The sequence below is a fragment of the Nicotiana tabacum genome, chromosome 15 (genome assembly GCF_000715075.1).
Source record: "Nicotiana tabacum cultivar K326 chromosome 15, ASM71507v2, whole genome shotgun sequence".
Classification (NCBI taxonomy): Eukaryota; Viridiplantae; Streptophyta; class Magnoliopsida; order Solanales; family Solanaceae; genus Nicotiana; species Nicotiana tabacum.
Genome location: NC_134094.1, coordinates 67,959,308 through 67,971,606, shown reverse-complemented (window position 1 = coordinate 67,971,606; position 12,299 = coordinate 67,959,308). Strand labels below are relative to the sequence as shown.

At 37.8% G+C, this 12,299-nt stretch overlaps 1 protein-coding gene and 1 non-coding gene across 2 annotated transcripts; both read right to left on the bottom strand.

Annotated features, from left to right (window-relative positions):
* Positions 1 to 3,404: 3,404 nt before the first annotated feature.
* LOC107765330 (protein MIZU-KUSSEI 1-like) lies at positions 3,405 to 4,492 on the bottom strand. Its single transcript, XM_016583962.2, has one exon. It carries the CDS (start codon positions 4,307 to 4,309, stop codon positions 3,587 to 3,589), a length of 723 nt encoding a protein of 240 aa, XP_016439448.1. The 5' UTR covers positions 4,310 to 4,492; the 3' UTR covers positions 3,405 to 3,586.
* Positions 4,493 to 7,938: 3,446 nt separating this feature from the next.
* Positions 7,939 to 8,045, bottom strand: LOC142169987 (small nucleolar RNA R71). The gene has a single exon (XR_012699606.1). It is a non-coding gene; the product is annotated as a small nucleolar RNA R71 (small nucleolar RNA).
* Between the last annotated feature and the right edge of the window lie 4,254 nt (positions 8,046 to 12,299).

Genomic DNA, 12,299 nt, shown 5'->3' with positions numbered 1-12,299 from the left:
TATTCTATAATTATAAATTAATTATATCTTTTTTAGTTAATTCAAGATAATTATGTTTTTCTAATTACACCAATTTATATCCTAAAAGTTCAATTAATATCCAAAAGCTCCAATTCATATCTTAAAAGTTCAATTCATATCCTAAAAGTTCAATTCACAAGAACAAATCCTAAAAACTAAAATTTCAATTCATATCCTACGAGTTTATACATAAACTAACTAAACTAAAGAAATTCAACCCATACCCTAAAAGTTTGATTCACAAGAACAAATCGTAGACCCTAGATTCTAACTAAACTATTCAAGACAATACAAAGTTAGTAATTCAATTCTAACTAAACTATTCAAGACAATACAAACTCAAAATTGAAACACTCATCAATTAAAACTAATTCATAACTAATTGACTAATTAACAAAACTAATTAGTTAATAAAATTAATTAACAAAACTAATTAAAACAAGACCTAAACCCTAATCCTCAATAAAATACAATGTTCAAATAATTGAAACACTAATCAATTGAAACTAATTCATAACTAATTAACAAAACCTAAAAATAATAAATAAATGGGTTGTAATTCAAACCTAGAATTTTTAGGAGATGGAGAAGGAGAGGGGCGGCAGTGGCAGTGGCAGCGGCGATGGCGGGGGCTGGGCGGTGGCGACGCGGGGTGGGGAATGGGATTTATGTGAGGGAATAGAGAAGGAGAAAGGAAGGTATTGAGTGAGGGAAATAGAGAAGGAGAGGGGAAGATAAGAGATAAATGGGGGTTCCCCCGTTTTTCAATTCTGATTTCAGAATTACCGATCAAAGTTGGTCGGTAATTTTGGTCGGTACATTAAGTGTTGACCGTTTGGTCGGTTTTTTTTAAAAAAAAATTAAATTCTTTTTTTTGTGTTTTTTTCTTCTTTAAAATATTATAAACTATAAAAAAAATATTATAAACTATAAGCATTTATTTTATTTAACTATATAATTATTATAAATAATTATAAACTATAAGCATAATATTTATAAATAATTATATTAACTATTTACTTTTAATAAATTATAATAGCATCTATCTAAATAAATTTTCTAAGTTATAATTAAGTTTGTGAGTAATTTCTCTCTCACACACACATACACTATATTGTAATTGATGCTAATAACTTCTTTTTTCATTCGTTCATCACTAATAATGCATGACATAGATTAATCGATATATAGGTCGAGACGTTTTGATGAATCATCGATTAATATTCATCGATACATCTAAGTAAGTTATAAGTCGATGAATCAATTTACAAATAGATATATTTGATGATAAAGTATATATACTAATTAGTATCTTCCCAAGTCTATCCCTAAAAGAACCCGACCATGTGGTCCTAACGCTTCGTGTTCTTATATATATACGGCTATACCTATATATATATATATATATATATATATATACACACACACACACACACACACACACACACACACACACACACACACACAAACACACTTCACTGTAATACTTTAACTATATATATAGCTTGTTATAGTATATGTTAGTGTGTATATATATAGCTTGTTAAAGTTTGACCATGTTTGACCTATTAATTTAACTCGTTTACTTAATACTAATAACTTCTTTCGTTTATTTAATTTGTGATCCATATATATATATATATATGTCAAAGATGTTTAGTATTAATTCTTCTATTTTTCATTCATTCATCACTAATAATGCATGACATAGATTAATCGATATAGGTCGAGACGTTTTGTTTTTACTATTAGTCGATATAGATAAAATATTTTATTTTTAATATTTATATATATATGATGATAAATTATATATACTAATTAGGATCTTCACAAGTCTATCCCTAAAAGAACCCGACCCCGTAGTCCTAGCGCTTCGTGTTCTTATATATATACGGCTATACCTCTATATATATACACACACACACACACTTCATTGTAATACTTTAACTATAATACCGACAAAGTGTTACTCTGATGGTAAGCACCCTCCACTTCCAACCAAGAGGTTGTGAGTTCGAGTCACCCCAAGAGCAAAGGTGGGGAGTTCTTGGAGGGAAGGATGTCGAGGGTCATTTGGAAATAGCCTCTCTACCCCAGGGTAGGGGTAAGGTCTGCGTACACACTACCCTCCCCAGACCCCACTAGTGGGATTATACTGGGTTGTTGTTGTTGTTATATTTTCCCTTTCTTCATCGGTCTTTCCCGCAAGATTTATCAATGGATATTTTTTGTTTTTAATATTCATCGATGCATCTAAGTAAGTTATAAGTCGATGAATCAATTTACAAATAGCATATTATATATAGTATATGTTAGTGTATTCATTATTTGTATTACAAAAGTGTTAACGAATTACATTTATATTATTTAGATAGTAAATATAAAAGTAATTCGAAAGTTTGATCAATGTTGACGTAATAACCGACCAACTTTGGTCGGTTATTTTGCAGAAAATAACAATTACCGACCAAAGTTGGTCGGTAAATGCTTCCCCTACATTAACCGACCAACGTTGGTCGGTAATTTTAAATATAAATTCTTAAATATTATAAAATATTTTAAATAATAAAATAATTATTAAAATTTAAAAAATTGGGTCCAGATTACCGACCAACGTTGGTCGGTAATCCAAAATTTTCTTGTCTGACCAGCTGGGTCAATTCGTTGACCAATTTACCGACCAACGTTGGTCGGTATTTAGTTTAAAAAAAATGTATTTTTCCAGTTTCCGTCCAAGCCGGACGGTTTTTGGTCGCTTTTTTTGACCGATCAACGTTGGTCGGAAATATTTGGTCGGTTTTTAGCGAATTTTTAGTAGTGGATATTATGGGACCACATTTACCGACCGTTGGTGATCGGTATATTTATTTGAAATTGGTTATTTGACTTTTGCAACCAATTTATACTCTTTCCGACCGATTTCGATCGGTTTCTTCTTCCGACCGATTTCGATCGGTTTCCTCTTCCGACCGATTTCGGTCGGTAGGCTGTGGACGGTTTTTTGCCAATTTCTACTAGTGTAGCTTTTACTCGCCTTTCGGAGATGGATGTTGGGCTTAGCTCATGTAAGCTAAAGTTTGTTATCCTAGTCCATTAAGCAAAGTAGAAGTCCAAATTGTTCTTAATTAGCCCCGCAAGTAGGCCCTTTTTTTTGTAGTGATACTATCATTTTCTCAAACCAACACTATGTTATTATTAATTGTTTATACTTAAAATTTTATTAAAACACTATCTAATTTGCTAGTAATATTTTTATTAATTTTTAATATATATTTGAAAAATATTTTTCACTCACCAACCAAATAAAACATTGTATAACAAACATTAATAATGATTTCCATTGAACTAAACAGATGCTGATGGAATTGACATGCTTCATCTAAGGTGCGCTTTGATCCCTTCATGTTGCTTTGACAATAAGAAAGATTGCTCCCACATATATAACCGAGCTATCTAAACGAAAAACTCAAAGGGGGACAAATGAAAAGGAAAAACAGAATTAAAAAGACAATTCTCTTCGCTATTTCACCCTTTCTTTAATTCTATTTGCATTTGAATATATTGATCAAACCCTAACGAAAAAGATGCTCAGCTCAGGTCCACTGGTGCCATTGGGGTTCATCATGTAATAAGTCTCCGAATCTTTAGATCCAATTGCCCGTTCAAAGAATGCTCTCATGTAAGTAAGCTCCCCCTCAGGGGAGTCGACCTTCTGACTGGGCAGAACGCCGGCTCCCATGGACACTGCATGCAGGTTCTGCATGACCTTCAAATCATCCTCTGTGGGTCCTCTCTTCACAGCATAGCCAGCTTTCCGTCCGTTGCAGTACATGGTCCATATGGGTTCGTCGATAAGTTTGAGTTTCTCGGACGGGTTCTTTTCGCACTCAAGAGCAATTCTAACAAGTCCGGAACCCATGTCTTGGAGCAGCTTACCAGTATGGATGGACAGTTCCAGCACAAGCAAAGGAACGCTTCTAGGGGTTTCTTGAATTGCAAGATTAACCCTAGCCTTTCTGTACCCAAATAGGGTTCCTGTCATTTGTTTTCCTCCATGTATGTGTCCTTCGTGCATCCGGTTTCCAACCGGCATCTTGCACGGAGGGTTTATCACCGGAAATGACCGGAAAACTGACTTAACAGCACGTCGGAAAAGTTTTGTGGATTTCCATTGACCTTTCTTGTGAGATGATTGTGGCAAGAGAACCGGCGCGGCAGGTAACAGGGAGGGAGCCACAACATTTCCCGGTTGAAGACGGCCCATCGGCAGTGTTTTTGGTGATGGCATTATTATTTGTTAATTTTCTTGAAAGAGTTCAATACAAGAAGGGAAATATATGATATGCCATGATTGTAGACGTGGAATGTGTTATGAAGAAGATAAAGTGGAAAGCACGTTTGTGTTTACTCGGATATATCATCGTGCTGATTTTGTTTTGTTTGAGGCTTTAAAGAACCCATATTGACTTTGGTTAGGTAGCTTATTTTATTAAAAATGTATTTAATATGAGTATACTTACAAAATGGATCAAAAATCGAGTTATTACTCCTTTCCTTCCAAGTAATGATAGTTTAACACCAAATTTAACAGGAAAATTTTTTTAACACGCTTCAAAAATATCCACATCTTGAAGGTGTTAAACATGTTATGTCATTTATATGGTTATAAGAGCAAGGTAAATCAAAAAAATTAAAATCAAAGAGTTCTTAAATATAGAAAGATCCATATTGTTCTTTTAAAAAGATTAAAATAAAAAAGAATATATCAATACGTGGAAAAAGGAAGTAGTATTCGAAGCTTGGCTAATTAGAACTGCTCCGCAAGGTTGAAATACTGAAGACATGATTCAATATTCAATCTGACAAGATCAAAAGTATTTTACTTTCTAGAAATACATTAGCTCTGCTCATATTATAGAAACTATGATTTTTTATTTTTTTTGTTAAGTGGATATAGTAATATATTAACAAAAATATTGTAAGAACTACAAAGTTGTTGGAGCTTTACTCCTATTTAGTACATCATTATGTCCCAATTGGTTAATATTACAAACCGAAATTTCTCCGGGTAAAGTAGTTCCTAGTATGTCTGCACAAAAACTTGCATTGGCAAACACAGGAGGAATTACTAGGATTCTTGTCCTATCAAAAACCTTCTTGGTTGCTCCTTCCTTTGCCAGTAAATCACCCTCTTAGTTCTGTTCTCCGTGGCTATGGCTGATGAGAGGATTTTCCAGCCTCTCCATCAATAATCTGGATTCACAAATCAAAGCATCATAAGTCGAGTGGTCATTTTTTATCAACTTGATTACCTCAATACTGTCAGATGAAATTTTTTGTTATTACTCTGTGAAAACGAGGATGGAGACATAAACCTTAATTCCTTTTACAAGATTGACTTGCAACCATGTATATTTGGATCTCATGCTATGATGTACTACTATTAAACTCGTGATTTTAGGGGCGGTCATCGGTCGGTTCGGTTTGTGAATGTTATCGGTTCGGTATATCGGTTATTGATTTATAAATATGCTAAATTGATAATCAATCAATAAGATATCGTTATCGGGTATCGGTTAGTCGGTTATCGATCCTTATCGGTTCGGTTATCGATTTACCCGATAAAAATAAAAAATATCCAAAAAAATCATGTTTTTATTATAGACAGTTAAGAGACACGAGCTGAATTTTTGCTCTTAAGAAAAGAGGGATTAAATTTTAAATTTAGAAAAGAAAACTTTCTTTGCATTTGAAAATCCCAATGAATGATCTCAATTTTTAAAGTTATAAGTTAGTAGGAGTAAGGAATAAGACATTCAATAATCTAATCTTACTAACTATCTCACTGCGGGCGGCATAATTGATGTGTGGCTATAATTTCATATTTTAGTATATTATTTACCTTGCATTTTGTATGCTTTAATGATAAACTACACTTTATTTGTGCGTAATGAAGTCTATTTTATGTGTAGGTGAATTGGAGATGAAAATAGATCAAAAGGAATAATTAAAGTCTAAAGCGTGCTCGAAAGCAGTTGAAAAGAAGAAAGAAAGAAGTGAGCAACGGATAAATGAGAAAGCTGGCGAAGCAAACTTAATAGCTTGCGTGGGAGCAAGCTAGGCGAGGTAGGAGGCGAGGTCCACCTCGCGTTAAGGCTGGCGACGCCAGGTCTAGGGCGAGGTCCTGCTCACGTGAAGCCTCGCAAGGCGAGGTCTGAGGCGCGCACACTCCGAACTTTGAAGGCTTATTTCGTCTCCTGGTTTAACTAGGACTTGTCCTATGTCGTTTAGGTCTTTTTCTACACATATAAATAGACATAAAATATCACTTTTGAAGGAGTTTTGCAACCGGAGGCAAGGATAGCTCGTGAAACAACCGTTGGGAGTTAGAATCATTGATTTCTACATCCTTTATCTTTACTTTGTAATTAATTATGCAAAACATCTGGGATATTGTTACTATGAGTATGAGTAGCTAAACTCCTAATCTAGGGTTTTGATGGAACCTATTGGAGGATGATTTTCCTGTTACGTTAATATAGATTTGCCATAGTATTTTCTCTATTTGTTCAACTATATTATTATTGTTGTTGATTGAAGGGCCCTCAATCGACTGTGCCTATTTAGTGTGTATTACTCGGGAGAGAGTGCATATTTAGGTAATTGTTGAACAATATCACTCCTAACGTATATGAGGAATCAATACGGAGGGTTTAAAGGTGGGATTAGGATAACGAAACCTTGGTGCGATCCGAGTGAGCCGTACTTAATGCCAGCTAGCGTACTTCGGTATAATATGTCAAGTAAATTGTGGTAGTTACTCGGGAGAGAATTACAACACTCAGAGCGTTCATGATCGGTAGAGAAGAATAAGGCAAATCTATAGAAAACGTGGCGGAAAGGATTCCGATAATAGGGAAAATCATAACCTTAGATCATTCTAATTCTTGTCTACAACCCGTTCGTAGTTAGTTATTAATTATTGCATTTTTATTACGTGATATTTAGTTAGTAAACATCAAATTTGTTACTTAAATATTTTTGAAGATTGATTGCGTGAATTTGTGCGAGTCTAGTAGTTGTGTTTAATAGGTTAATTCCTTGTGGGATTCGACTCCGGACTTATTAACCGGAATATATTTACAACGACTGCTAAGTCCCTTTTACAAGGCATAGTTGGGCGTGATCAAATTTTGGCGCCGTTGCCGGAATTTAACGGTGTTATTAATTGCAGCTAAAAGAATTGCTAGAATTTTTAGTGTAGTCAATTTTCTTCATTTTAAACCAAATACATTGAAATTCTAACGTTTGTAGTCTTGGGTGCTACAGGTGCATGCCTAGAAACTCCTCAAGAACTGGTAAATTGTTCGAAGCATTATCAGATCCTGAAAAAGTTTTCAAGGCACTGAATCGTGCAAACAAGAAGGGCAAACAGCAACAAAACTCAACAGAATAAATCGAACCAGACATGGATGACGGAGTAGAAAATTCAAATAACATAAATAATGAGAATGACCCGAACAATCAGGGTGTAGTGCCTCTTATGCCAGAAGCAGCATTGTATGACTGGGCATAACCCACCGCCAAAAATCTGGCAACCGCAATTGCAGTACTTCAGATACAAGCGAAATCATTTCAAATCACAAACACATGCTACATTTGTTGCAGAATAAGGGACTGTTCTCAGGATCATACATTGAAGATCCTCAGCAGCATCTGAAGAATTTTCTGTCGATATGTGTCACGCAAAGGCAACCTAATATGACACCGGAAGCAATAAAGTTGTTATTGTTTCCATTCTCAGTGACAGGAGAAGCTCAGACTTGGCTTAATTCACTCCCTATAAACTCCATCACTACTTGGGAGGAATTAGTCAAGCAATTTTTGAACAAGTTCTACCCACCCAATAAGACTGCCAAACAAATTGATGATATATTGAGCTTCAGGTAGAGACCAACAGAAACACTACAAGAAACGTGGGAGAGGTTCAAGGGTATGTTGGTTAAATGTCCACATCATGGCATTCCAGATCAGATGTTGGGGCAGAGGTTTTACATGGGACTAACAGACGGCTTAAAGGTCAATGTTGATGCTTTAGCAGGTGGAGCATTTTTGAGCAAAACATTCAGAGAATACAAGAACCTACTTGACAAAATAGCCCAAAATTCAGGATGGATGACAAAAGACTCTACGATCACTCCTGTAGTTCATTCAGTGGCTTTGGACCCAAACAACTCCATAGCTGAAAATATGGCCACTCTAATGACACAAATGAGTATCCTCACCAAAAAGATCGATGAATCAGGCCAGAAGCAGCAGGTATCATAGTTGACGCAACTAATGGGGGCTTATGTACACCATGCATTAACCAACCATATGTATGCTCGTGGAGTGCGGAAGGTGACAACAGTACTATTAGGAAGATATGAACTATGTGGCCAACTATGGGGGACAGAGGCAAGGTGGTCAGAATTGGGGGAAGCAGAATCAACAATATAGGCTAGCACAGCAGCAGTACAATAACAGCAACAATCCTGGAGCTATGCGACCACAGGGTCAAGTTGTGCCTTACCAAAGCCAACAGGGTTACAACCAGCAAAATCAGCAGCTAGCTTATCAACAGCCTCAACAACAACAGATAGTGAGACAAGATGAAGGGTTTGATGAACTTAAAGGAATGCTGCAATAACTGATTGGGTCCAATGGAAAAATGCAAGAGAGAGTGGGCTCACATGAATCAGCGATAAAGGGCATTGAGATTCAATTAAGACAGATTTCGATGGCTCTAAATAATCGTCCCCAAGGGACGTTACCTGCAGACACATAAGTCAATCCAAAAGAGCAGGGCCCAAAATAGCTTATGGCAGTGAGTCTAAGAAATGGTAGAGACCAAGATCTGAAGCAAGAAATTGCTCGCAAAAGCCAACCTACGGAAACACTTATGCCAGTACCCATTGAGATAGATGATTCAACAGGGTAAACTGAGGTGACAGTACAACATGCACAAGAGAGCACAAGCAAAGAAAAAGAGGTTACGAAGGAGACTGAGGTAAAACAAGAAATGACAGTAGAAGCAGTGCCTGAGCAAGATAAAACTCAAATCATAGGACGGGAGTGACCTCCAGCACCATTCCTACAGAGATTGGCCAAATATCAGAAGGATGAGCAGGATAAGAAATTCATGGATATGTTGAAACAAATCCAGGTGAACATTCCACTGATTGACGCTTTGCGGGAGATGCCTGGGTATGCCAAAATGATGAAAGATTTAATGTCTCGCAAATTTGACTTCCAAGACCTGTCCACTATTACATTGACCCAGACCTGTAGTGCAGTCGTGACGAGACCCATAGCTGAGAAGTTATCAGACCCAGGGAGTTTCACAATCCCATGCACGATAGGCAGCTATGCTTTTGCTAAAGCATTGTGTGATTTGGGGACAAGCATAAACTTGATGCCCTTGGCTATCTACAAAAGGTTAGGCATTGAAAGAGCAAGACCCACATCTATGCTACTACAGCTAGCCGACCGGACAGTGAAGAGGCCATCAGGTATCCTTGATGATGTATTAGTACAGGTTGGGAAGTTTGTGTTCCCAGCAGATTTTGTCATTCTGGACTGCCGGGTTGACGAGGAGATTCCCATAATTTTGGGAAAACCATTCTTGGCCACTGGGAGTGCTTTAATTGTTTGTGAAACCGGAGATCTAAAAATGAGACTAAATGATGAAGAGATAACATTCAATGTACAGAAATCTATGCGGCGACCAAGTGAATTTGCTAACTGCTCTCTAATAGAAGCTGTGGATGTAATTTTGGAGGAGGAAGATGAGACCTTGAACGCTAAAGACCCTCTAGCAGCCTGTCTCATGAACTTAGATGAAGCAAATGGAGAGGACTTGGCGGAGTGGGTACTGGCTCTTGAAGGCCAAGGGTTTTGAAAAAGAGAGCTCGAATTTGAGACTTTGAACTTAGAAGAAAGGAAAACTCCTCCAGCTAAGCCATCGATAGAAGAGCCACCAAAGTTGGAACTGAAGCCACTACCACCTCATCTCAGGTATGCTTTCTTGGGACCTAACTCAGCCTTACTTGTTATTATCTCATCTGGTTTGTTAGATGTGCAGAAAGAACAGCTTTTGCAGGTATTGATTGAGTGCAAAACTGCAATTGGTTGGACCATTACAGATATTAAGGGTATCAGCCCGGCCTTCTGTATGCATAAGATTCTACTGGAAGATGTCCACAAACCTTCCAGAGAACATCAAAGAAGGTTGAACCCCAATATGAAGGAAGTTGTGAAAAAGAAGGTGATAAAGTGGTTAGATGCGGGGATCATTTTTCCCATCTCCGATAGCAACTGGATCAGCCCAGTCCAATGTGTGCCAAAGAAAGGTGGGATGACTGTAGTGCAAAACAAGAACAATGAGTTGATATCAACAAGAACAGTCACGGGATGACGAATTTGTATGGACTACAAAAGATTGAACAAGGCCACCCGAAAAGACCACTTTCCCTTGTCGTTCATTGATCAAATGCTAGATAGACAGGCCGGGAGGTCCCACTTTTGCTTTCTGGATGGATACTCGGGGTATAATCAGATCTCCATTGCTCCGAAAGATAGAGAGAAAACATCATTCACCTGTCCATATGGTGTCTACGCTTTCCAGAGAATGCCGTTCGGCCTATGCAATGCACCCGCCACATTTCAAAGGTGCATGATGGCCATCTTCACATATATGGTAGAGGACATAATGGAGGTCTTTATGGATGATTTCTCAGTAGTGGGAGACTCATTCGATGATTGCCTAAAGAATTTGAAAAGAGTACTGAAAAGATGTGTGGAGACTAATCTGGTGCTCAACTGGGAAAAGTGCCATTTCATGGTATAAGAAGGTATAGTCTTGGGGAACCTAGTGTCGAATAAGGGCATTGAGTTAGATCGTGCAAAGGTTGATGTGATAAAAAAGCTTCCACCACCCACTTCCGTCAAAGTAATAAGAAGTTTCCTTGGCCACGCCGGTTTCTATAGACGGTTTATAAAAGACTTCTCCAAAATTGCTAACCCCTTGTGTAACTTGCTTGAAAAAGATCACCCTTTTTGTGTTTTCTGATGACTGCAGGGTAGCTTTTGAGGAATTGAAGAAGAAGCTGGTGACAGCACCTATCATAGTTGCACCCGACTGGGGCAACCATTTGAGCTGATGTGTGATGCGAGCGACTATGTTGTGGGAGCAGTTCTTGGGCAGCGAAAAGATAAAGTCATGCATCCAATATACTACGCAAGTAGAACTTTGAGTGGTGCCCAACTAAATTACACAGTGACCGAGAAGGAGATGCTAGCAGTGGTGTTCGCATTTGACAAATTCAGGTCATACCTGATAGGCTTGAAGGTAATTGTTTATACTGACCATGCTGCTCTCAGGTACCTAATTGAGAAGAATGAGTCAAAGCCACGCTTGATTCAATGGGTGCTACTACTGCAAGAATTTGACTTAGAAATCAGTGACCGAAGGGAACGGAGAACCAAGTGGCTGATCACTTGTCTATGCTGGAAGGAGCCGAGAAGAAGGTTGAGGTGGAAGAGATTATGGAGACTTTCCCGGATGAACAACTCTTAGCGACGAGCCTTGATGCTACACCATGGTATGCAGATATTGCAAATTACCTGGCAAGTGGTATTGTTCCTTATGACTTATTTTCTGTGCAAAAGAAAAAGTTTTTTCATGATTGTCGCATGTATTTCTGGGATGAACCATATCTGTTTAGGATTTGTCTTAATAACATGAACCGGAGATGCATTCCTGAGATAGATCAATCTTCTATTTTGCAGGCATGTCATGCTTCACCGTATGGAGGACATTTTGGGGGCGTAAGGACAACGGCTAAAGTGTTGGAGTCAGGTTTTTATTGGCCGACGTTGTTTAAAGATGCACACTTCTGGGTGAAAAATTGTGATGAGTACCAACGGACGGGGAATATTTCCCGCCGACATGAGATGCTCATGAACCCGATCCAAGAGGTAGAAGTGTTTGATATGTGGGGAATCGACTTTATGGTATCATTTGTTAACTCATACAATAACAAGTACATACTTGTAGCGGTGGACTATGTCTAGAGATGGGTAGAAGCCGTCGCCCTTCCTACAAATGATGCGAAGGCAGTTATTGGTTTCCTGAGAAAAAACATATTCACCCGATTTGGCACTCCAAGAGCTATCACCAGTGATGGGGGTACCCACTTCTGCAACCGAGCCTTTGAAAAGCTGTTGGAGAAATATGG